General features: G+C 34.4%; 1 protein-coding gene across 2 annotated transcripts in view; it reads right to left on the bottom strand.

Annotated features, from left to right (window-relative positions):
* Positions 1–27893, bottom strand: part of LRBA (LPS responsive beige-like anchor protein) — a 402463-nt gene that overhangs the window by 84260 nt on the left and 290310 nt on the right. For both annotated transcript variants that reach the window (XM_062573872.1, XM_062573871.1), the window contains 3 exons: positions 24637–24777; positions 23333–23452; positions 9753–9905 (listed from right to left, as the gene is read on the bottom strand). In XM_062573872.1, coding sequence (XP_062429856.1) covers positions 9753–9905; positions 23333–23452; positions 24637–24777 — 414 coding nt within the window. The remainder of the gene's footprint in view (positions 1–9752; positions 9906–23332; positions 23453–24636; positions 24778–27893) is intronic.

The following is a 27893-nucleotide window of genomic DNA, read 5'->3' as shown; positions in this document are numbered from 1 at the left end:
AACTCTCAGACCTCGATTATGTAAGAGTGGACCAACAATCTGAGCAAGGGAGCTGACTGCCCGGTATAGTTATTATTCAGGTGTGCGTGACCTCAGCTGTTGAAAGCCTGCATTTGTTTTGCTAAATAAATTCTCATACTTGACTGAGCGGCTGTAGTCTGGCCTCTCCTCAAACCAAAAGGGCTATATTTGAACTCCCAGTTAGAGAGTAACAACTGGCAGATGTGAGGGAACCTCTAGCAGGACGTTGATGTTGAGCAGATGGGCTAGGGTGCAGCAACCTTTTCCATCAGTTTCCACCCATTGCTTTTTCAAAAGCACATAATCTTCGCAAGCCTGACACTACACTTCCTCAAGAAGCAGCATGTTAACCCCTGCAGAGCTCTGTGTGGCTACAGTTAAACTAATACCAGAATCACAGCTAACTAGAGCTTGTCTAGCTCTACAAGTCTACACTGCTGACTACAGCTTCACACAACACTGACTTTAACAGTGAAAACTGTTTAAAGTGTTTCCACTTCTAACTATTGGCATTTGTCCTGTGTTGCAGCTAACCATGCCATTTTTTGTTCTAATGCAACCATCAGTAGGGCAATATTGTGAATATGACAACTAAGATGATAATCCAGGTTAGAAATGACTCTTTCTCACATCATTTGCGCGCAAACAAATGCACAGACGGGGAAATGGGCTGAGGGATAAGAAGGAGAGACACAGACCTTCTTAAAGCTGGCTTCACCTCCTGCAAAGCCTATATGTATTGCAGAACTATGAACTCTCTTCTATAAAGGCAGAAGACGTGTTGTACAAAACCTAAGAATTATTAATTCAATATGGTCAAGAAAAAGATTGGTCAAGAAAGAGGTAGGACATTGTTTCCCTCATGAAAGTCTCAAATATTGCTGTAGAGTTTGTCTCAAACTTTGAACATGATTTTTTTATCCCATATTTTGCCCTGCCTAACAACATTGATAATCTTTTTTTTAATGTAAATATCCATAGTCCCTTTCTGGTCTCAGCTGTCACTCTTAATACCTTCCATGTAACTATATGTTTCTGAGTATAATTACATACAATTTGAAAAATACAACATTGTAGCAAATTTTAATTTGCCAATTTTTAATTTTATGAACAATCTTTATATCCTTACACAACAGAGAATATCATTTTCTGATGCATCTTCTCTGTGCTATCCATTATATTGTATGCTTTTATTATGTTCTTTTGCAGCTACCTGTCTTACAAACAGAAGAAACTCTTCCTTCATATGAGAGTATTTCTTACCTCTATATCATTGTTAAAAGCTTTCTCTGTATTCCAGACGGTTTTAGCAACATTACTGTTCCTCATCCTGGGCTTTCAAAAAGTGGAGGCTTGCCAGGGAAAAGCACTGAAAGCAAAGCCTCAGCTGACTTTTTTTGTATCCTCCCATGTAGGGCACAGATGGTCATGTTTCCTCACCCCCTCCCCTACTTTAGTTGAAGGCCACAAATTTACAGTTTATTTCTCTTTAGCTTCATGTATGTAAATATTACTAAAACGTCATTTTCTTTTCCAACACTTAGGATGCAAATTTCTGTATGTTATTACTAGATTACAGATACTTTTAAAAAATTACGTGTCAAATTCAAATTTGGAAGCATGTTTTCACATATAATCATTAAATAAACTGAAATAAATACTGAAACAACAACATATCCCACCAGGTCTCTCAGCAGTATATTCTGTTCCGTGGAAGTCTTGCCCATCAAGACTTCATCTTACAGGAGGAACAAGTTTTGGTATTTTTCTGCAAAGCAACCTCTAATCACAGACTGCAATTCTTAATAAATCAAGTAAGGAACTGCCATCACTTTCAAATTTTTTTCCTCCATTACCTATACTGAGTTGGTGATGCAATTTTTCTGTGTTAATCAAAATTCTTAATGTATTTTCAACAGGATCACTCACAACACCATTTAACAGGAAATACCCAGTCACAGCATTAAGAGAACAGACAAATAGAAGACAGACGGATTTAGCGAACACCTGTTAAATGGGGCAATGGCTCCAGCACAATTGTTTCCCACTTCATTTCACACGGTAATAACTTTAATGTCCTCCACGCATTCACTTTCATACATCAGTTCTATAACATCGAATAACAAAAGAGCTGAAAACAAATTTAATTTTCTAGATTGAATGAAAGTAAATATACCTAGCTTTATTTTCCTTTAAATGTCTTTAAAACTTTATGTGCTCAAACTGTGGTACCATTTAGCTTTTTACAATTTTTCTCAACTGTATATCATTTTCCTCCATGTTTTACTACTAATCTTGGTTATAGCAAATTCTCATACTTGTTATCTGTTAAATAATCTAAGTCGCTCATCATTTACCTTATTTTTTCTCCTACTCACCTTATTTAATTTATCACTTCTCTAAGACAGATGCAGTATGGATCACTCTATTGCATTAGAAAGATTTACAAGTAACATAGATTAGAATTTTTTTAAAGCATGTTGTTTTGTTTTCAATATGAGAATGTGTGCCAGAGCTTATATTCAATACCTTGAATTTTCTGAATAATGAAGATTGGCAAATTTTGACACCAGCTTGATATTTTTTTTTTTCCATAATAGTAAAGACAGATAGACTGCCCAGGAAATCACATTTCATAATTCCATTTAGCTTCCTTTACTCAGGAAAACTAGGATCTATCACACTTTCAGAAGTGATTTAAGTGTTTTTTTTTTAATCTGCTTACAACCTGGATTTCCAGGTTTAGTTGTGATTTCAATAAAGTAACTTGTAAGTTGTTTAAAGAGAAGCTAAGACTTGGTAACAAGGTGTAATTAAGGAACAATTTTGAAAAGAATGTTTTATAAACCCTGTGCTCCCTTCCTATGTATTCTCTGTAAATGAACTGAGATTAATGCTTTTCACTAACAAATGATGATGTCCTAGCTCACCATTTTATTTAAAAAGGCAGAAAGTTTATCTCACTACATTTTTGCTTTTTCACATATATTAACTTTATCCTACAGACGTAACTCTTCGATTCCATCTATCATACATATTATCCAAACCTCATCTTCCAATATTAGTATATTTTAATGTTTTGTGAAATCAGAACTCGTAAAAAAAGCTCTATTCAAGAGCATGGCTAAAGGTCATATCACTAATGATATTCTAGATTTATCTTCAGATAAGATCTGAATAAAGTGCTTAAAAATATGAAACTAAGAACTAATTCCACTCCCTTTCTATAATAATAATGAAATTTGTACATGATATAATTAAATCAAAAGACTTAGTACAAGTATCTAGATTCTAGCCCGCATGCAAGTGTTTCTGTGTGAAAGTTAACAGAGGAACTTACTTTTAGGAGGTAAGTTTTAGGAGGTAAGTGCAGGAAACCCTTCAGTCACAAACATAGATAATATTATTACTCATGTAGCTGAGCTAACAGGAAAGTGGTATACTGCCGCAATTATACCAATCTGCTACTTAGTACAGGTGCAAAACAAACAGGTTTAAGCCAATTCTGGTATTCTACAGGGATAAATTGAAAGGTAAAACTGGATTGTCGCTAGCACCAGATACCGCATTTGTGGAAACATTCTCTGAGGAAAGAAGGAATCCTGCTGTTTAATTTTACACTCTCTTCTACATTTCTTTAATTGTTTTAAGGACTTTCTGCTCTCCTTTGCCTGTTAAGTGCATTACATGGTTCAGCCCAGAGCTTCCCTAGCCTACACAATTGCCTTATTTTTATAGGTGAGAAAAATTATGTGTAAAACAGTATCAAATGTAAATACAACAAGAATTCATAGGAAAGTTGAACCTAATATGCTGGCAGGCTAGACCTTTCATACCCTGGACTTCACTGCAGAATAATATTCTTGACAACTTTCTGGATTAGGCTGTCAAGTTTCTGAGACTTCTATAAATGTAAATCTTTATTTTGCTTCATATAAGAAACCTTATCTCCTGTACAAATTTTTTTCCAGTCACAGCTCACACACTCGCTATCGCTTCCTCCCTCTCTCCCACTCTGATAGGAGACAAAAAATATGTAGCACAGTGTTTTAAGATTCATTGTCAATAGTTCTGTTTAAACATGTGTCTATTGATCTTAAATGCATAACACACACAAATAAATATCTCCATGTGGCATAGAAATACAAATATTTGCCAGGAAGAGCATAGTTACAGGTTCCTTTCCAACCTATTTTTTCTATAAATATATGAAAATAATTCTTAATAAAAATTAAAACATTTGTAAATAGATATCCTCCTTTCAGAGGATACTGTACTCCATAAATCTTATGTTGTATATAGATGATAACTTCCAAAGAAAAGACACAGAAATCACCAAACATTAGAATACTAAAGGAAGTAACACTTCCAATTGCACATACATTTGATGAAGTGAAGGATTTGAAAGAACTGATATTGAAACTCTGGCTTTTTCACCATGATCCATCACCTTACTTCCACACGAACCAATGTCTCACATACCAACAGAACTGGTTGGAAGAGCCAGAGTTGAATGAAGAGTTCATAAAACTGTTACTTTTTTTCCTCTTTTATTCCACACACTGTTTTTGTAAAAATTTCAGATCAGCTCTGATTGCCATGGGCATCCTCATTTCACAAGGTAAACAGATCAGTCTGCATGAGATTTCATCCAATATTGCTGAAACTGAAATTTCAAAGTATATGCTGCTCAGAGGGTAAACCTGATGCTATCAGTTAACTCAGTCCTCCTTTTAGCCTCATCTTGCTCTCCCTAACGTGCTTCATGTATCCGTCCCTATTACTAGTAATCTGCACTGATGTGCCTTAACTCATACAGTTCTTATCCACATGATTTGCTATAGCACTTGCTATAGTATCTTTGTAAAAACACTGCTGTGGAACTGGGGAAAAATATCCCACAGTGACTTTTCCAGAGTAGTATAAAAAATCCTAGACTTTCCAAGTTGCAGCCAGCATATTAACTGCTACTTCAGTATCTTTAGCTGACTAACAGCAATACTTTTCATAGACTGTATGTAACACAATGTCTTTGAAACTGACTTTTCTTTCTTTTTCTCATCAATTCACTTTCCATGAATAGGAGAGTGAAGACTCACAAAAATTGCAGTTCTGAGTATCACTGAATGGTGGCTGGCAGGGGATGCTGCTTTTTCTGTGTTTTCTGGAACAAGGTAGAAGAACTTGTGCTAAGGAATGATGCACCTTATTGACTGATAATGATTCTCTAATTCTTGTGTCGATCTTTCTTACCAACTGGTAGTTCATAATACTGATTTATTTTGCTCTACTAGGATTTGTATTTGGGTGTGTGGCTGGCCTATCCCTTCTCTCCACTTTACTCATCATGCCAAGATAAATTTTGTTTATAGTACTTTTATGTATTTATATATTTCATTTGTTTCAGAAAGTGTCCTAGCTTCCAATCATTACATTTTCAATTATCTGAAAATTGGATTTGAAAACTTTCAAACCAACATAGTAATCTCATCACTTTTCTAATTTGCCTTGCATTTTTCCCAATATTGAATAAAAGGGATAAACCACTTATCATGAAAGGACTGACTCTGCAGTAAGGCACTAAAAATATTTAAATGGAGATATATTGTGGAAAGCTGTTCTGACAGACCTCCACAACATTATTATCGTTGAAGCAATCTAATTCTCAAAAAGCTGAGGCTCATGAAAGTTGTGGGAAATTTAGTTATTATCAATTGATTAATAGTTCTAAATTATTCTTACCTATTCAGACTTCCAGCTCTCACTGACAGGATAAAATAGACCACTTTTCTATTTAGAAAAAATGTAACTGCCTTGTTTGGATTTTTAGCTACACCTGATTATAACTGGGAAGCACTTGACTTTTCTATGGGTTCTACCTGATTTTTCTGTTTTGTATTTCTGGGGATTATTACTTAATCTTATTTAAAGTTTTTTTGTACTTTTAGAAAGGTAATAATTATGCTAATTATATGTTATGTTAATTATATTAAATGATTATTACTACAAATATGTATATAATAATTATGCAGTTATGTAATAATTAATGTCAACTGCATCTGGGTAAACTGAAAAGTATTTTCGGATATCTTAGTAGTTATTCTACAGCAGTAAATACAATTTAGAGGCCTACAATAAGGTTTCAGAAAAGTAAAAAATAATCACTTTTCCATCACCATGTAGACTTTCTCAGAGAAAAAAATTCTTATCCTCCCCTACCACATATACTGATTTGCACTATTCTAAAACATTGTGCTTTCATAAGCTAATACAAAGTCCTCAATATACATAAAAGTAACACAAGCATTTTTCAGTTCTTTGTATCACTTATAACAATATCCTAATACTGTCATTTAGCTTTTAACGACGTTCCATCAATCAGAATCAGTTTTAATTGTATATCATTCTTTTTCTCTCAGAATGAACCCAGAAGACATGCAACAATCTATCTCAGCTAAAATGCATAGTGTATAGAATTAAAAAATATGTTGGGAATCAGTTTTAAATCAATCAGCCTGTCAATTAATGTTCTGAACCCCTGCTATTGACCCAGTACTGTACAATCTGTTATTACGCACCGTCCTACACATCATCTGTTCCCCATGCTGGTCTGTTCCAGGAAGACAGACAGCTGCAACAGTATATCCCCGTTCAACCTGAGGACCATCTGACTTTAATTGTAGCACACAGCTTGATGTGGGTCTGGTTATGAGAAGCCAAAGTATCACACTGTAATAATCTGGAAAAGCAGAAACCTGCCAACACAAGGCTGCAAACAGGGGCTTGTTCTGGCTGGCTGGCTGACGGGCTGCAGGAAATATGATTAATGAGCAAGGTATAATGATATCAGGAACCCGATTAGCACCACAAAAAGGTCACAGATCAAAGTGGTATGCATTTCATGAGCTCCAATCATTGTATAAAATCTGTGGACTTAAAGAGGTAAACTGAAATGCGAAGGGGAAAAGGTATCTGTGTGTGATAGCTTACAAAATGAGCACTTAAAATGCTATAATCATCATTTTGTCTGAACTAGGAAGTTGTAAGGAAATATTAACTGAATGAATCAGTCCACGCCATGTTGCAGCAAGCTTTTCTGATATTTCTAAGGTATTAAGCTTCAAGCATTCAAGCATTCTTACTAAACACTCCTGTTCCACTTAAAATTTGATGGTGATGGTACCAAATCAGCTAAGTTTTAAAAGGAAAAAAAAAAAAAATATTTGCACGCGATTTTCTCTTTTTTTGAATTGCAAAAATAGCAGATTACAGATGGCATCATCCGTAACAGCACCAACACCACTGGAATAATGTTGAATTTGCCACATAAAACCAGCTAACGCACCTCATCGTCAAAGAGGTTTAAATTTAATGCTATCAGACTGACCAAAACCTCAATATCTGAATTACAGTAAACATATCAGGGACCTACAGTGTCACCAAAAGAGTTTATATTTGATACACTTCCAAATATGGCCATTTGATAAACTGTTTCTCACTTTCATAATTAACTTAAGCCACAAAAAATGTTCTGCTCTGTGCAATTAAATAACACCTTAAAATTACATGTTCATGTAAAAGTCCTCTGCTTCTCAAAACTTTAATTTATGGTAACTTTTACATGTTCTATCAATACACTGTTGGTAAGCGGCATTGTAAATTCTAGTTTCAGAGTAGAAGTTACGAAGCCGAACAGGTTACTGACAAAATCCTTTTGATTAAACACGTTCAAAGTCACATTCACTAAAAGAAAATTCTTGAAAATTAAGCTAAATGAGAAGAAAATATTAAATATTTTTCATAAAAAATATGATCTTTCAATTTCATAAATATTGCTCAGTAAAATTAAGCAAATGATTAAGTCTAATCTTCATCATTTAGACATACAAAGGTTAATGCACTGCTGGTTTCAGATCTCCAAATTAGTTTTTCTTTATATGAAAGAGTTGGATATGTAATAGGCATCTCCCTCATTCTAGAGCTTTCTAAACCACTTTTTTTTTCAGCGATTAATAAAATAAAGAAGCACTTACTGTAGATCCTGCATAAAAAGAAAAAGCAATATTCAGAAAATGAGATGAGTTTGATTCCTCTCTAAGAGATGACTTTAAAGGGATGTTACATTTTCTGTCCCTGAGCTTAACAGTAGTAATTGAAAAGCATCTGCTTCCTGCTCAAAAAGTACTGCATCCTGCAAATATAGCACACATGAGAGACATCAAGGAGAGCAGCAAGAAAGGCAGACACTAGTAGCAAAGGCCTTGTGAAACAAAGGAAAGATAAGGAAAAGACAGGTCAGAAAGCACAGAGATATGGGTGAGAAAAACCTGGTATTCAGGCTAGAAACGAGGAAAAGAAAATTAGAAGTCAAAATCTTAGAAAAGGAAGAGGCAGGAGTTGGAAGGTAACTTGAATACACAGTGGAGAAAACCATATCTACAATTAATCGAATGAGAACTGTGTTTTTTTGCAAAAGCTAAAGTACCACTGTTGTGAGAGATCAAGGCCAAAAGCTGTCTCTGTCAAGTCTGCTTAAGAACACAGCTTTTCATTCCTCCGATTGCCCTGAAACACCAAGCAGGTTGAACACAAAAGGGTGTCAGGCTACCTCCTCCCCTCAAATATATCAACTATCAGCACAACAATAAGATCTAAAGTTGCATTTGAACATGGTTTGTCAAATGGTTCTGCAAATGTTAGTGTATTTCAGGCTTCATTTAAATAAAATTTGCACATACTTCCATGTGAGGTAAAGCGTTATATTTACCTAACATAATTTGTAATTATCACAGTATACCCTACAACTGCTATAAATATTGAGATTATCTAGCTCAATAGTCTGCAGAAATATAGGCCAAATAATTTTTCCAAAGAGCATGGTATCATCAGTAATCGCACAGTATAAAGGATTCTGATAACTTACAGATGATAGTTTTGTTTTGATACGACTGTTTCACAATTTTTACAAACAGTACGTTTGATGTTCTGCCAACAATAGAATTTTTTAAATGCCTGTTCTCTACTCCAAGGATATCAAGGGATTATCAAGTCTAAGCCTGGTTTCTGTGAAAAATTTTAGTGAATTTTCCTGCCTTAATTCTGTATTTCCCAGTTAGTTTTAAAGAAGTAACTGAGTACAACACGAAAACTGTAGTCTTAATTTTCAAGATTTACAAAAAAGAGATTTTCTGATTTAGTTATTTTTAGAGCGTCACTGATGCAGAATCCTTTTCATTTTGTTAAGAGCCTAATGTAATAAGCTTTGAGGATGCGCTCAGACACCAGTGATGATACTGCAACATCTACTCTGTAAATAATTTAACTGCTAAAAGGTGCAGTGAAACACAAAATGCTAACACCAGGATTTTCCAAAACACGGAAGAGAAACGCTAACACTGTTTTGGGGAAGGAAGCAGGTGAAGGCAAATTCAGTTTTGTCTCCTTGTAAGAACAGCTCTGAAAACTATCAAATTAATGGCAGAGGTGTCAAAGAATTTAAAATACAACCTTCTCTTTCTGAAGCATTCATTAGCTTTTGGAGTTAAGTGGATACTAAAATTTAACTAAATTTTACTAAAAACTTGTACATGTAGCATCCCTTCTGACTACTTCAGTCTTAGCCCCATGTAAATTATAAATATCTGTATTTTACAAACAAAGAGCCAAATGATTTCAGAGAAAGATTGCAAGACAAATATTACTTGACAGACAGCAGAAGATAACCATCTTACCAGTCTGTTTATGCGAACAAATTCTTCTGGGGTTTTGGCCCATGGTGGAAGTTCAACATCAGACACGACTGTTCCATCATCCATCACTCCTAGATTGTAATTGTTGCTGTTGACAAATATCTCTGGGAGGTAATAGAATTCAGGAATCAATTCCTGAACAGAAATGAAAAACAACATCATGTTATAAATTCTGTCATTGCATACACTTTGTTGAATTAAAATATAATTACTGAAGTGATATTAGGCAACAAAAGAATATACAAAACCCTCTTTTCATATTCCCCTCTCACAGGAAGGGGAAATCCCCTCTTTAATACTTTCTACAATTTTAATCTTTAGATTTGATAAATACTAAGCATCCTTGTAATATGAAAAGGAAATAAGATACAACACACTGGATTACAATAGCCAGAGAATGCTTTTGGTTTCATATCATGCACAGAGAAACTTAAAAACTAAAGTAATGAACATCACATGACACAAATAATCTTCAGTGGAAAGCAACAGACAAAAGATATTAAGATGCTGAGGAAAAATGGTCCTTTTACATTTTAATACAATCCACATTTCTAAGTGCTAATGCACAAATGGTAGTTTGGGTGAAAGTAACACCATGTCTATTAATTATAAAGTTGCAAAACACAGTTATAATCCTATTCTCTCTAGTATAAGATTCTGCAACCTCGTTTGTTTAGGGTATTATCTACATTCAGGTCAATATCCAGAAATATATTTTCTGCTGAGTTTAAAATATCTGTAGTTACACTATGTGTTCAAAAAGAACCCCATAAAATCAAATTGAGTCAAGATCTTTCTTTGATTAAAAGGTTGTTAACTCAACTTTGTGTCCAGTTACAGGGAAGAATCATGCATAATTTCACACCACCCCCCCCCCCCCCCCCAAAAAAAAAAAAAAAAAAAAAAGGAACAAAAAAGGAACTTTACATGGTTGACATGGTTGCAAGGTCTGTGTGCACTGAATTCCACGTCAGTACCATCACTGCTTTAAACAACTCTGCTATCTAGGCCTGTTCTGGGCAGGATTAGAAAACAGTACTTAGCATATCTATGTTTGGCCTGTTGTGGCACTTCTGCAGGCAGAGCTTGGACACTGAAAAGTTTTAAGGAAAAAATGCAAGTATATGTAGTAAACAAAGTGTTATTTCTAAGTTTTATGATAAAACTTTAATACTGATAGCTAAACAAAGCAGAAAATGGTATATTCTAGTGCAGAATGCACTACATGCAATGAAGCAAAATTAAGGTCAAAACAATATGAGTTTGCTCCTGGATAAGTGATATATTTTCCTGTTAAGCAATGAGATATGCAAACTTCTTAAGTTGCTCATTCTGTAAAATACGCAGGAAGATATACATAAACATACCCAAGCTAATGTGATTAGACTCCTATTTACAGACTTCTATAAATTCAGTTCTTCAAAATCCTGGCAAAATACTTAACTGGAAAAGCCTAACATAACATCTATTTCCACCTTTAATACATTTTAAAGTTTTATTGGTTTTGTTTGTTTGTTTGTTTGTTTGTTTTGGTGGAACTTGATGTTGAGACTTAAATACACTCAATAAACCTGGCAATTTGATAGATTTAGAAAAATTGAGCCACTAAATTTGAGAATTTACTCTTTGTATAGAAAGGATCAATACGTGCAATTGTTTGAGGAAGTGTATTTCATAGCAAATGACTGGTGTAAAACTGGACTTCCACATAGCAAGTGTAACCTGCATGCCACTTAAGAAGTAGAAAAAAAACCAGACTGTCCCACTGGCTTTGTCTATAGCAGGCATAGTACATAGCTTCGTCAGAAACTCCGTAGATCAACCTTGCAACCCAGTCTTGACATGGGTCAACGGATCAGTGGTCTCCCAGATATCCCCTCCGGGCCAGCTATGGCATGAGCAGCTTTCCAAATGGCTGAGTGCAATGGGGAGGTCATCAGATTGAGGACAAGGTCAATCTGAAGTAGCCAGGGCAAAGACAGGAAAGATCAAGCAGGAATTAAGCTATTATCACCTCCATCCTTGTGTGAAACACTGCTTGGCTTTGAATTGTACATCTTTTTGTTTACAGTCACCTTAATTAACTAGGCAGGGTAAAAACACGCTTCTGTACCAGATGCTTGACAAGTACTTGATAAAAAAAGAGATCTGAAACTATTTAATTTGGTAAGTGAAAGAACAAGATTGTAGTAAGGATAAATGTTTATAAGAAAGTATTCTAATACTGAACTCTCAGTAGCTTTTATCACCACAGATAGAAACTAACAAAGAAAAAACAGAGACATAGCAGCTTACACCACAAATACGAGGCCATTCCATGGTTCTGAATACTTAAAACATAAGCTCATTACATATGTTACTGATGTTTTTGTATTTTTATATATTTATATTTATGTAATGCTATTCATTAGTTTCTTTCAAGATCAGAAAACATTTGGCTTTCTAGAACACACATTGTTTTCATTAGATTATGCTGAAACAATATGCTGACTAGTAACTTAAAAATCACCAGCAACTTCTGTTAGTTTCCCTATTAGAAACCTTTCATAAAACAGTATTTCATTACTGCAGAAACTTTCAGAAAGCTCTCGACTCTCATTATGCTGATACACTTTTACAAGGACCATTTGATGCTGTTACCTTGACCACATGCTAGCATTTGCATCAGAGAAAAGGGAGTACAAGCAGAAATACTGTACCATCCTAAACAAGTAGCATTTAATGCCAATTTTCAGTGCCTTTATATGGGTGAAAACGATTACATAAGTTAAAGGCCAATAGTTTATCCTAAAACCAATTAACAACCCTGATTATAAAATATTTACAGTTTTATGAAGTTTACAAATATTCTTCACATGTTTGCAGAATGCCATACTTAAGAGTTCTTCTCAACACTATTTGTGGGGTCCTCATTTATTTTTTAAAAATCCTCTAAATACTGAAACTAACTTGTTTCTTAAAATAATCACATCACAAGCATAGACAAAGGCAGCAATTTCTTACTCAGGTAGCTCCACTGGTGGAACTTTTTGGAGAGAACTCAGGACACCTGAGAATGCTAAAAAGATTAATTAATGCATTTTTGTTTGTTTTTAGCACGGAAGAAGGGCTTGCTTATGGTTTCACAAGACTATCACATGAAAATGCAAGATCAGCCTTGAGGGGCCAGACTGAAGGATCAAGTGGTATCTTGCCTAAACAGTGACAAGCAGTGGCAGACTAACTCAGTGCAAACATGATCTTTGCATGGATAGATACTAACAGCTTTTTGTAGTTAACTGATTTTGAATTCATTTGTCCTTCTGGTTTTTAAAATCATTAAGAATGTGTTGTTCCATAGAGTAATTTTACTTGTGTACAACAGGTTCCCCCCCCCCTTTTTTTTCTTTGGTAATTTTAAATCTGCTTCCCTTTTCTCTTTTGCAAGCCAAAGAAACTCAGTAAATTTAGATTCTTTCCCTTCTGACTAACCATTTTGGTTGTCTTCATGCTTTTTATAATACTATTGTATCCCTTCTGAAGTTTTATGTATTCAGCACATGTATAGAAACTGTAGAATAGGACCACATTTATTTTGTTTTTAAGATTTCATGGAAAAATGAAAACATCTGTATGATTTGTTGAAGCTATTGCTTTAATATAATCATGTTGAACATTAGTTTCAGAAATTTCTCTGTTGGAATTTATCACTTATCTAGGATGATGCTCGACATCCTTGTGATGAGTAATACTTCATTCCTTCTGCCATGCCTTTGATTTCATCAGAACTGCTCAAGGAGCTCATGGCGAATATCAACACGATCAAATACACAGCATTTATACTTGTCTCTCTTCAAATATAAAAGATAAAACTTACCATGCCATTATTTTTTATTCAAATTATTAGAAAATCCTGTATATAATTAGAATATATTTTCTCTTTAATGAAAAATGTCCTCTACCACGTGAAAACAATGATTCCAAAGGAAAAAAAGGAAACTTCAGTAGAAAGATTTAAAAAAATGTATTTTTTTTGAAGTTAAATCAACTGAATGTCAGTTAAACACTGCTAATTTATTTTCATGTTTGCCACCAAGCATAACAAATCAACACAAGAGAGTGTCTCTTAAATGTAATGAAATATTTTGTTCTTTTCTTACGGTTTGAGGATAATAGACATACATTTTGAAGCAGAGTTATATGATCTACAAAGGTGTCTAGAATCAGTGAGATAGACTCCCTAACCATATTAAAACATTTATAACATATCAGATTTTCAAACTAAGTTATTTGACAATCACATTAAGCAATATTAAGCCTATATATAACCTGTCAAACAGAAGAATAAAAACGCATGCTAGAACACTAAGCCTTTATTCATATTGCTGCACTTCATTCCCTCTGTTACAGGACTTAAATGGCATTCACAAAATATATACTAATACAATAAACTGGTTCAAACTTTTTGTTTTTTCACTTCGATTCAATGTAATCACTTTCCTGATCGTAGGAAAGTACAATTTCAAAGTATCCATAAGTTTCCCCCCATCTTCTGTGTTTTATTTCTCAAAGAATACACTCATGAAATTGCCTGAAATGAAATACTTCAGTAGGTTTCCATTCAAATTCTAAATTGAATTAACAAAGAAATTAAATTGTCACTATCCGATCCTGTTAAATTTCTTGCTAAGATTGTTGGATAATTTGTCAAATACCTCCTAGTTTAAGAAAAAAAAAAATAAAATCTTCAGTAATTTACAGTTAGGAAGAGAAAATTATATAAACCCAGATGTTTCATTAGTAGACTAAGTTTACTGCAATCACCGTGAGTAATTGATTCATTATTGACCAATAAGAGATTTTAGTAAATCAATAATTATTGCATTAAAAACCATTAAAATCCTTTAAAACCTGTTAATCAATACATGGATTATAGCTAATGCATAAAAATATTTTAGTTTTTACTGAGGCTACACAGAAAAATTTTCAACGCTATTTGTTTCCCGTATTTCAGCTACACACTATGCAATAAGTAGTTCAGCTTAATTTGACAGAGAAAGAAGAAAAATACAGATTGTATATGTAACATCATTCCATTCCTCAAAATTGTTAAAATAAACCAGTGATGTTGATTTTTGCATAATATTCTTCTAGATGAAAGGTGTCAGGTTACTTGTATAGTAAGTAGTCTAGGAACCTTCCTCTCAAAGGGAAGTAAAACGAAAGGGCAATTTACATAAATAATTTCAGAGGTTAATTTCTGCAAACTACAGGAAAGGTGGTCTAAAACCAGTAAAAAGGTAACTCTAGCAAACAGCAAAATTAGCATAAAAAAATAAAACAGGAAAAACCTCTCTTAGTAGTAGAGTAGTGAGACTGATATCATGCATGAGTAGAAGTGACTGACACCAGAAAAATAAAACCTAAAATTTTGACTTTAACACCTAAATCTATAACTGCCTACATAATTCAGGTAATGTTTACTTTCCCTATTTAAGAAGACATATAGGATATGAGTTAAAATTATTTCCAAATTAATTAATGCAGCATCAGAGTGAAACTGGCTTCACATATGGAATTATATAGGCAACTTTGTTAACCAACAGTCCTCTTCGGTGAGTCTGAGTAATTGTCTCACCGTCTTTTCCTGAGAGACGACTGTTGTTCTGCCTTGCGATTGGCTGACCAAGATGGTCAGTGAACAGAATCTTAGAAATACAGAGGTTAGGAACATCTTTATCTTATGGTACCAAAAAAGCTAAAAAGCTTTTAAAAAAAAAAAAAGAAAAGAAAGAAAGAAAGAAGGGAATTCCCACACCAAGGCAATTCCTAATGAGAATCAACTCAATTGGGAATGTGAAAGAATTTAAATGAATTTGCACAAGAAATACAAAAAATGGAAGAAAAATAAATGAACTCTATTGCATCATAGAAAGGGTTAATTGAGATCTTCAGAGGTCATCTTGTCCATCTTTCTCTCCTGAGGCTATTATAATGAAGTACTCCTGAAAGATGTGTCTCAGCCTTGTTCTTTTAAAATCTTCACTGATGGGGACTCTACAACTTGGTAGTGTTCAACTGTCCTTACATTCAGAAACATCTTCCTGATACCTTGTTTATGTTTGCTGCCATTTGAGCCCACTTCTTGTTACATTCAGACTGAATTCAAGGAGTAGTTGCCTCTTTTTACATAAACGGATGTGCAGAGGTGTCTTCTACCTTGGGGTCACTGGGGTCCACCTCCACTAGCACTGTCTGACTGCTATTCCCCTCCTGCACTAAGGATGGACACGACACATGCCAGCACCAAGCCTGGCACCATGACACTCTGCAACAAGAAGCATACACCAGAAGAGAAGTGCATCATGCCTGCCAGTTGAAACCCCCAGCAGACAAAAAGCATTAGAACTGTCAGTGCTTTTCATTTCTCCCCTCACTCTACTTTTTATTGAAGAACACGACCTAAAACTTTTGATCTTGTATCACTGTTCATTTTATAGATTTCTGGTCATTCTCCTTTGGCCTTCAGTAAATTTGTCCATATCTTACTTCAAGTTCGTTATTTCAGCAGCTCCAGGAAAAGCCTGGAGAAGATATTCAAAGTTTTTATTTTACTTTCAGTATGAACATAGTTAGGGATAAAACAGGTAGATCACAGATATTAGATGGAACTTTCTGATCCATGAGCTCAGATGTCTATATTTTTATCTACTGCCACTTCCACAGACTACTATACATGGCTCTGACTGAATGTGGAATTTTTTGCTCAAGGAAGTATTTTCCTGTTATGGATCTTGGCACAATTTTTCAGAAAAGCGTATCTTTCATGAAAATCAAAATCTGCATTCTAAATGTTAAAAGTTTTGCTATGTCAGACATACAGTTTCTGGTTAAAAATTGAATTACTAAGTATCTATTTCTGAATTTTGCTAATAATTGCTCTTGGACTTCTTTTACCTTGCTATGGACTTGACATGAAATTTTCCTTATACAAAGGTAATATTGCAAGTTTGGCAGCAGTTTTACTCCTGGCAATTTTTGAAACTCCATCTATTAGACAGAGAAGTATAAAACAATATAAAGCATATGTAGAAAAGCTTATCAAGTTACAGAGTGTCTTAGGCATGCTTGTGTTAGGCAGCCTGTTTCAATAAAGATGAGCCGCCATTTTCCAAAGCTTCAACTGTTTTTTTAGAAGAAAATCTTCATGTTTGTCTTTCAGGTTCTGAATGTTCGAGCCACTTGGAACTCTGGTTTCCTGCCTCTGCTGCCAAGATTTAAACATACTGCATAACATGGCTTTGAGTAAGTCACATACAATCCTGCTGTCTGCGCATGCTCACTGGTCTATTGGCAGCAACTTCCACTTCCCCCAAAAACAAGTTTTTGGTCAATTCCAACCAAATTTTACAGAGGGTTACAGAGATAATAAAGTTCCTTCAAGTTTGCTAAAAATAAGCAGTCAGGTAGAGCTGTTATACGTGCCTTGAGGAACCCAGTAAGTGCAACATGACTTCGCATTTCATTAGTCTCCACAGAAGCTACACAGACAAGGGACTACAGCCCTCCACTCCCATTAATATTTATTTGCAGTAGATACCAACTTTATAACATCGATATGCTCAGAGCACCCTCTCAGAAGCCTGAGACAACCCATACATTATTGCAGATGTGTAATACTGTTACAATTCAAAGAAATTTTAAATATGACACTAGCTTCAAAGCAAAACTGACCAGAACAATGTGATACCAATGAGCTTTCTAATACAGCTAACTTGCCAAAAAAATATTTTTGCACTTAAAAATTATGCTATTGGAGAGTCTGAGGACAAAAGATGATACCTATATCAGATATGAATCAGAAAGTCAGTACCCTCATACTAGTCTTATAATAGCTATTGCTAAAGTGTGTCATATCACAAGATTGGTTTTCATAAATCTGTACCCATTTTTGATAGAGCAATATGAAACAGCATACTGACCATTTTCTTGGACAATGATTTAAGCTGACGTTTTTTAAAGTTCATGGTGTTCTGGCACCTCTTTTTGAACAAAACTAGACACACACATACATGCACTAAGCCACAAATACATAAGTAAGGAAATATAAGCAAAGCGGTAAAGACAAGAGAAACACTATCCTAGTCACTTTAACTTGTTTAAAATTGGCCAAGAATCAATCATATTAAGCCAAACTACTTTTCTTTTCAAAAGGTAACTGCCCTAGTGGATGGTGAAAGCAAAAGAAATGATGTAGCTGACTTTTGAGAAAGATCTCTGGGACAATCTCCCGTTACATTCCTATAAGCAAAGCAGAGAAATGGAGCTTAGATTAGGTTACAATAATGTGGGAGTACCCTGGTTGGAAATCCGTATTTCAGGGGCAGTTATCAATAGCTCACTGTCAAACTGGGAGAACATGGTAATGGGGTCTGCCCTGCTTCTAATACTAGTGCATACCATGACATGGTATTAGGTGCAGTAAAAAAAAATCTAGATGACACTAAGAAGGAACATAGGTCTTTGGAGGACAGGACACAATTCCAAATGATCTTGAAAAACTGCATATATGGTATTAAAAAAACCAGCAAAGTACTGCACTCAGGGAAGAGCAAATGAATGTGAACAGCAACAAGGGTAACGATTATGCTGTTGTAATTATAATGGTAAACCAATTTACTGCAGTGGGTTAGCTACCAACCCAGAAACAATTGCCACTGAACAGATATGCGCCTATCCAATCATTCATCCAAAAAAAAAAAAAAAAAAAAAAAAAAAGGGCAACACAAAACATCAGACAAACAGGCTTAACTTCTGCACTCAATAACTTAGTATGATCCCCAAATTAAAGTATTTTCCCTTAAACACGCCAGGCTATTCCTGTTTGCTACTCTGTACAGCACTAACAAAACTAACCAGGCTTACACTAACAGTATAATTTAAAAAGTTATTAAATGAATTAAAAGATCATGCCTGTCCTAAACTAAATGATACTTTCACAGAATTGAGATACGTTGAATATTCTTCAGTACAGAAGATTTAGCTTAAAAACACACGGTTAATATTTTAAAGGTATTGAGCTGATTAGTAGAATAAAATCCCGGAGTAGTAGTGGGATGCTAGCAAACTTTCAAAGGAGTTTTAATTTGCATTGTTTAAATAAACGGAGAGGAGGGAACTAGGAAATTAAATTTTATGCCACCTATCACCTCTTGAAATCAAAATTTGAAAGGTTCAACCAAAGGTTATACCGCAGTGCAGCACGTTTCCTGCTTTGATCATGGATCCAAGGCTTTCACAAGATACTGACAAAGATTGGTTGTGACCACACATATGCTTTGGCTTTATCTGTTGAAGTGTGATACCAGCTAACACGAGCTGCTCCCAAAGTTGGCTTATGTTAGTCCTTCTTGTAATGTATGATGCTTCCAACTAAGATTAACAATTGTTAGGACAGAAATTATCAACAATTTATATTCATTCTCCTCACACGGGAAGGGACGAGAAAGTATTTCCTGTAAGCTATCGGCTCAGTAGTTCTAAATATTCAGGAACTTTTCAGCTGAGATAGGAGTAATTTTCTGTTTTTTTCCTTTGCCCTTCCTGAATGCATTAAGATATAACGCCATTTACTTCGGCCCGCTACTCTCAAGGTCTTAAAAGTGGCTTTGTACTTCTACAATTCAATGTAGCAAACAATTGTAGAAGTATCAACAGGAAGCCAGAAGCTTGTGGCCAAAACACTAACATTATTTAATCAGCCATAATAGCCAACTATATTTATGCTGTCAGCCTATCAGAAATGCAAAGGAAAACTTAAAGTCCTTTCACTTGTTGAGAAATAAATGCTTTTTACCCTGCATTTGCAATGGACTGAAGTGCATGAACAGTCAGATACTACAGCAAAGTAATTTCTGTATCCATCCTGACCTATATTTTCCAAAGAGTTCTCCCTCAGGTCACTGAACATGTCTCAAGTCCTTACCTAACTCTGTGACTGTCATGAAACCATTTTCACTCTCCACATTCCACTTATGAAGATATCTTCTATAATCTAAAATGATTTTCCTGTACATATGGCTACTCCCAGAGCCAATCTACTGTTCAACAGTTCAGACAGGCTGCTACATGGTCTTTAAAGGGATAAGTGTTTTCTGCAGCTAGGTAAGAGGCAGCCTACCCATGACACACAGGACTGTATTCATCTTTGGAGGAATCAGGTATCTTCTAACAAGCACACAAGAGATTTTCCAAGTTCAAATTAAAAACTGGATGAACATTTCAAATAAAGTTTGGAATCAGTCATTTACTTTTGTCACAATCCTCACCCACAACAGAATAACATCTATCTAAAAATATATAGTTTAATAATGAAGTCCTACAGTAAGACATTTTTCAACCTCAAATGAACCTGTAATCTTTTCTGTGGTCACAATGAAAGTAATAATATTTCAATATAAGTAGATTTTTTGTGCTATGCTTCAACTATTTAGCCACAAAAACAATACATCATCCTCCCTTGAAACACAGGAAATGGAAGTAAAAAGACTGAAGAACTTAGTTAAGGTATCTGCCAAAAAAATATTACCCATAAAAGTAATGTGTGTCCTACTTAATGAAACAAAAAACAGAGAAATCAAAAATTATTTTAGTGCATTTAAATGTTTCATCACTCGATCACACTGATTGGTCTGCTGCAAACACAACATTCAGGAAATACGTCATCTTGTTAAAGACAGAAAACCCTCTCCTGTAGTGAGAACATAATGTTGGGATGAGGACTTTCCTCATTGTTCCCTTTTTACTTAGTTGCTCATATTACTTGCTTGATATTATAATTCATAAAGTCAGCTCTGCATAATTTGCAAGTAAATGTAATAATGAAAATTGTTTTTAAGAGAAAACCATTCTTAACAGAAAACACTGGTTCCCATATGCCATTTGCATTCAGTTACTGCTAGATTATGAGAGACAGGCAAAAAACATAGACATAAAAATACTTATTGATCACACTTTAACACATGACAATGTCTCCTTAAGATGAATCCAAGAAAATAGATTTCTTGTTAAAGATTCTGTGAAAAAAAAGTAGTTGTGTAGTCCTCACAGGTAGGCATGAACTGTGCTCACAGAATACATTCTTATACACACAGAGCTAAGAGGAAAATTGCACCTAGCTTTGGACAAAATCTTGGACCAAATTAAGATAGTCCAAAGGCTGCAAGAGTAAGTAGATGTTAGAGAAGAGTGAGAAGAAAATGAAAAAAGAGTGGGAGAAGAATGAATAAGCTACATGTTAAAGACTTTTGAAGAACCTTTGAATAATCAAAGTGTATTAATGTATTAGTTTTTGCAGAGTGCAGGTGTTTTAAGGAGGCCACCCTTTCAACTCCTGGAATCCATCAAAAGAACATATGACCATTATTAAAAAAAAAAAAAGGAGGTTAAAAAAAAATTTTTGTTATCATATATTGATAGTATTCTACCACACAAGAAGGTTGCAATATAACTTTTGGTTTTTTAATCTATTAAGAGGGAGGTGGCTACAAACTAGATAATTTTTTTGTACAAATCTAATATACTATTTATTTACATTAAGAATTCCATTGATGACAATAGTTAGTATAGTCTCTTTTTTAATTCCTTAATTTTATAGAGGTCATCCCTTTAATTCTAGTGTTGCAGCAAGCAGCTTTGCAGTCAATACCTACAAGAAAATAATTCTAATTGAGAATTGTAAGGAATTAATGTCAGAATTTGACTTTTAATCAATATGTAAGATTCACTTCACTACAATATGGTAACACTAAGCTGGCAGCAAATGTCACGCCCTCCATCCTTTCTAGATAGGTCGTAAGAAGTTCTGTCATTAAATGATTACAAAAAGCGAGACTGAGATTGCAGGGACTAAATCTAAGACTTATGGAGACTTGTTTCATAGTATTTGTTGGCTGTAACATTGGTGGAAAGGGAACTCTAAAGGAAGAGTAAACGTTGGAAACTTTTCATTTTGTTTATCAAGGATCAAAATCAGATGCATCCGCATTCTCTTAATTCCTTCTCCTTTCTCCTCCTGCCCCTTCCTTCCCAAATACACATATGTATGGGCACACATATATACATACTGCAAGATAGGTTAGAAAAGATTTTTTTCACTAAACAAAAATTCTAGTAGGTCATGAATTTTCTCCCATGGAAGTTACAGTTCCTATTGCACATATTCTTGACATGGAAAGAGTAATAGAGAACGTACCATTTAGGTCACATTTTTGTTATTAATTTCATTCCAATAACAACATCTAATTTGGTTCTGTTAATTAATTAGCAAATAACTCTTTTTTACTAATATGTATGCAGCATGATGTTACCATTAGCACATAATAGCCTGTTTTATTCAGGCCTGTTAGAGCAGGTATCAGCTAAATACATTCAAGGAGTAGTAAAGCTAACATGTTTCAATTCTGCACATACAAAATTTCTGGAGGCATCTGGAGGCACTTTAGCCATGGATTTCCCAAACAACTGCCAGGCAGTACAGAACAGCAAGAATCAGAAAAATTGTTTTTCACAACTGCAAAGAAATAGTGGGTGTACAAGTATCTCCAACAAAGATGTTTCTGTGCATCTTCAATCTTTCCTCCTTTCCTAATTCTTCCAATACGTCAAAATTCTCCTCAGATCACAGCCTCTAAATAGTCTACCTAGTTTTTTCCCTCAGTGGTTACCTATCTAATCTACCGCTCTTGGACATTCCCTGCACTCTTGTCTTACCTTCTTGACCCAACACCTAATTCTAGGTGTCCTTCCATATAATGACTAATTACCACATTGATTTACTTTCTATTCCCACCTTCCTCATGTTCACTCACTAGTTCCAAGGTCCAGAGCCCTGGGGGGCTTCAATTTCATCTTAAATTCTGTCTCATCTTAGTTTCCTCAATCACTGGCTTCCTACCAGTTTATTTCTCTACCTGATACACAGGCTCCCTGGAAACTGCTTCCAGATCTCCCTCTCAGCTCCTTATCCCCTATCTACTCTTTCCTCATCATAAGACTGGATTTTACCCCTTCTGCACTCAAATTAGTACAACTTCCTCCTTCCATTTATCATAGTCAATTAAGGAAGGAGAGGCCATTGTTCAAACTGCACAGAAAAATGAGGTCCAGATCTAAAATAACATAAAGCAATATGGAGTTGTAACTGCAAGTGAAATTCTTACTTGAGCTGGGCAGAACATTCTTGAAACTCAGTGGTTAAAAACCTATGCTAGTTTTTATTGACTTTTCAAAGACTTCAAACTTGTGCAGAGGAACAAAAAGACAGTGAAGCATACCTACAGCATTTTATAGTGAATATCGCTATATTTGACTCTAAAGGCTAAAAAGATTGCAAAAGATAATACACTGAAATATTCTAACAGAAGTAAAACTGTGCGTCATCTCCTTTGAATCTTTTCCTAAATAATAGGATAGTACCCAATCTCCTCCTTTCCCTTCTTCACAACCTGTAGTCCTACAGTCACAGCAACAATATATTTGCCTGAAGGACAAAATATGTTAACATCTTTCAGAAGAGTTTTTACCTTGATATCAGAGGTGTCACGCTGACTATTGCGCCATGCTCTGGAAATAGATGAAAATGTTCTATCTGCATGATCAAACTTCCCACCTTGTAAATTCAGGAAAAGTGTTGTAAAGGGCTCCTATTAAAAAAATAATTAAAACAGCAGTGTATTTATTCAGGAATTTCAGAAAAAATATGAATTTATTATTATTTTTTAATTTTGGTTATTAATGATGCTATTCTTCTGTCAGACAGTTGATTGCAAAGGATTAATTCTGTTATCCTAGAACGAGAAATACAAAATAACGTATTTGTCAAGAAATGTATTTTACTTGTACTCCATGCATAGATAAAGTAAATAGAAATGAAAGAAAACATTTACAGGCTGAAGGAAAAGCAACAGTCATTTGTGGCAAAAGCTGCTTTCAAAAATATTATGGAAAAGCTCAGTACTTTTATGTTGGATTTTTTAAATATGTTGCAAAAATAACACATGTATTTTATCTTGTTCAAGGTAATCTATTAATGTAAAATGTATTATCCCATACCGATAGCTTTATGAGTGTTATTGTTTAATATGTAATTTATGATTTAGAAAAGAAAAACATTTGAAAGATTTAAAAGCCTCCTCTTAGTTAAAGAGCACTTAAGCACATATTAGTGGATAATTGCTTGAAATTAGCTAAGCACAATAAATTACTTCAAGGATTTATGTATGCTTGTACCGTTCTAACAAGCTTTAATTAATGATGTGCTGCTAATGCCTTCCCAAAGAAATTACTTTCTAAGAGATAAATTGCCTTTCGATTTTATAGAAAAATGCACTGTTTAACCAATATATTATCAATATATAGCATCTCCAATGTTACCTCTGCATAAACTGCAGTAGGTCTTTAGAAATAAATTATTTACATTATAGAATTTCAGGATCATCAGAAAACAACTCATTTAAACTCATTAGAAGGTGAAAATTAAATACATTCAGAAAAAATCACAAACGCTCAGCGTAAGTCCTTTCAGAAAATATGTGAAGAAGGAAAGTTAAGCATGTTTAAAGTAACATAAGAACCCTGACTAAAAAAGCATAGTTTAAGGAGGAAAAGCTTTACTGCTTTGAAAAGGCTGTACCATAAAAATTAAAACCTTCTGCTCAAACTTTGGAATAGATTTATCCCTGAAAATTAAACTAAGTTACTGATTACAATTACTAGAAAACCTCAATAGCCTTCTCTGCCACTGGGTTTTAGTTTCTTCATTCCTAACTATTTATTGGTTTCATTATCATTTAAAAGAAAAGTATTATTTAAAAAACATAATACTTACAATTCTTAATAACCACGTGAGGGCAAAACTTGCAGTTGAATAATGTGTGCCATAGTGAAACTTTGGAACCTGATCATCTTCCCATGATTCATACCGCTCGGCAAAGAATGCTGCTCTCTTTGGATTCAAAGCTCCAACAGGCTGCATGGTTTGCAAAAATAAATACATAAATAAATAAAGATAACAACATCTATTACCTAGTCATACTCCCCTTGCTCTTTTCAGTAACCAGCAAGGAAAAGACTTTTGGCACTCTGCAAAAACAGACATTGGATTTCATAAGCAAATGAACAGGCCTGGGGATTTCAAATCAGGATCTTATATGCACACACAGGTGACTGGACACAAGCCTCTTTTTCATCCATATAGGTTTAATTTCTACTTACTACTGATTCAAGATAATCCCTCAAAACTACTGCACAACAGTGAGTCTTGGACGAAGAGGTGTTAACTGGTGGGAGGAATGCATGGGTATGTGTACACACGTGTCTGAAACAGCTATCAAACAAGTTGTAAGCAATAACCAAGAACAACTTTGGTATCTTGGCAGAAACAAAATGACTGGTTAGGTGAAAGAATATCAACAGTGTACTTGGAATTTTAATATCACTGTTCTTGTTTGTATATTTTCTATTTACTATCCCAAGACAGTTATACTTAACGGATAAAACATGCTTGTATTTAATGGAGGAAAAAAGAGAAAGAATTAGTAAGATAAGTTAACAAAGTAGACAAATAAAATGACAGAATATCTGTATAAAAAGCAAGGATAAAAAAGGAAACAAGTAGCATATGTATGACTAAAAAAGTTTATCATATTTTCACCAGCGTTTTTTTCTTTGCTAAGTCTTTTGTTAAGCTGTAACATAAATATCCTGGAATTTATTTAAAAGTAAGAAATATAATGTTTTGATATATATAAGCACGTATTTCTTCAGCAGACTTGCTTTTACATAAAGGATTTGGAAAAATGAGTATACTCCACATAAATCACTGAGAAATCCAAATGGGAACTTTAGCAGTTCCACACGTGTAATGCTGTAAGAGGTCTAAAATATCTTGGTATATATGTGCAAAACATGTATGCAATACAATTTTGTATACATATGGAGCACACACTTCGTACACTATTAATGTACATGATGCCCTTCTGAAAGGGCAATGGAAGCATTCAAATATAACTGAAAAAAACATATATATATATTCGTAATCTTGTCCTGCAAGAATAAATACATTCAAGAATATATTACAAGGCCAGAAGAAAGATTAAAAGAAAAGTATCTGAACAGAAGTAACAATCAATAGTCTAATTACTAATTCAAGTATAGTTCAAGTGAAAAACTAAGATTACTGAGATTATTATTATTCAAGTATCTCCTTCTTTGAAGCTCCAATGAAATTCGGCATACAAGCTTCAAAGTATTTTCTCTTCTAGGACAGATTCAATCTATGAATGACCTAAGATCTAATCTTACATTTTTTACTTAAAGTGACTTTCACATTGCAGCAGGATAAAGAAAACATCTTAGGTTAATTACTATTTTTGCAGTTCACTAATTTGAAATATAACCCCTTAAAAAGAATGGCTGCTGTATAAAAGGATTTTTATCTGATTTAGCAAATTTATTCCAGGGAAGAATGAAACTGACTCCAAGAAGTCTCTTTGTTGCAAGAACCATTTTGGAATCTCCATCTGTACTGATTTTCCCTAAAGACTCAGCTATGCTTGAGGGAAAAAAGAAGAAAGAAGGTCATCGGCAGACAAATTATATGAATTAAAAATAGAAACAGTGGTGTGCCGTATAGTTCTGTAACATTTTATGTATTTGCTTTATCTGCTCCTATTTTTATTACTCTCCAAATGAGTATGGCCCAAATCAATAGTTATAGAATTACATTCCTTGAATATAAAGCTAAAACCAATTAGAATTGATTTCATTCTCTTTTCAAAAAAACGTATCATGAAGAAATCCATATAGCCAGAATACACATTATTGATTTTGGTTGTTATTGTTACAGTTGGTTTCTGAAGCCTGCAACAGGACAACTATCAAGACATGTCACATTTATTTGCAAGCAAATAAAAAAGTCCCCAAATGAAAGAAAGCTTATGAAAAAAAAAGAACCATGGAGCTGTGCACTGACAATGATACACTATCAGCTTACTCAGAGAAGTTACAGTGGGAATACACACATTGAATTATACATTACACGAATGCACTGATTTATTGTGGTAATAACATCCACCTCATTAAAAGATTCTGCTTTGCTGCAGTTGGAGGGCTACATATTGTTTACTGCTATAAATTAATGGCAGCGCACAGAAGACTGTAGAATCCTTCTAACAATAGATCTGTAATGACAGTGCTGTATATCACAGCTTCCCCAGCAGCTTCATAATAAAATGGAGACAATGTATTGGGCTAATACATTCTACCAGGCAGGCCCATATTTTTCTGACAACTGCTTTTAAGGATGAGGTGATTCTAGTGTGTTACACTGCACTGTAAACAGTTAACTAAGCTTGAGCTACAGAATAAAGCTCCTATGAAGGATATTCAAATAGCCTCTGACTTTTGATTAACATTAGTAAAATGTCAGTTCAAATTTCTGTTATTTCATATTTTAGAATTAACAGGGAATCATGACTACATATTGGATTCTCCCCCCTGGGGAGAAATGCCAAGAGAGAAAGAGTAAATCCAAACTAAGCTAGGCTAGATGTAGCTGTGCAACATGAGATTTGCACTACTCGACATGGTTTCCCTCTGGCTACAGATCACTAAGGAAGACCATGCTGAAAGCTTTCACAGCCTGGAATTCCAGAAAATATTTTCTTTGCAGCAGCTCTCTGCAGAGAGATGAACTAGATATTAGTCTACCAATTAAAAACACTCATTAAGATGGAAAAAAATAAAAAGCAGAGAAAGAAAAGTCCTAATAAGCCAACTGATGACATTAGAGTAGACAACAAGACAAAGGAAGAAGTCACTTTAAGGGTTCTAAGCTTTCCAACTGTACTGAATGATGAATAAAACATACAGTTTTCAAATTAGAGTTCATTCAAAAGGTCCAAAGAGGAGGAAGAACTGGGGTAAGGAAGTTTTTGTTTTGTCTTCCCCAAAGGTGTGATCACTTTGTTTTTGATCTGAAGTAGTTATTATAAGGATGTATGCTATAAATATGAAATTTATAAGCTAATTTAGAATAGGATTTATTTGATATTAATTTTTAAGTGTTCTCAAATCTAGCTGTAT

Source organism: Rhea pennata, chromosome 4 (assembly GCF_028389875.1).
Source record: "Rhea pennata isolate bPtePen1 chromosome 4, bPtePen1.pri, whole genome shotgun sequence".
In the NCBI taxonomy this organism is placed as follows: Eukaryota; Metazoa; Chordata; class Aves; order Rheiformes; family Rheidae; genus Rhea; species Rhea pennata.
This window is presented reverse-complemented; position numbering and strand designations above follow the sequence as displayed.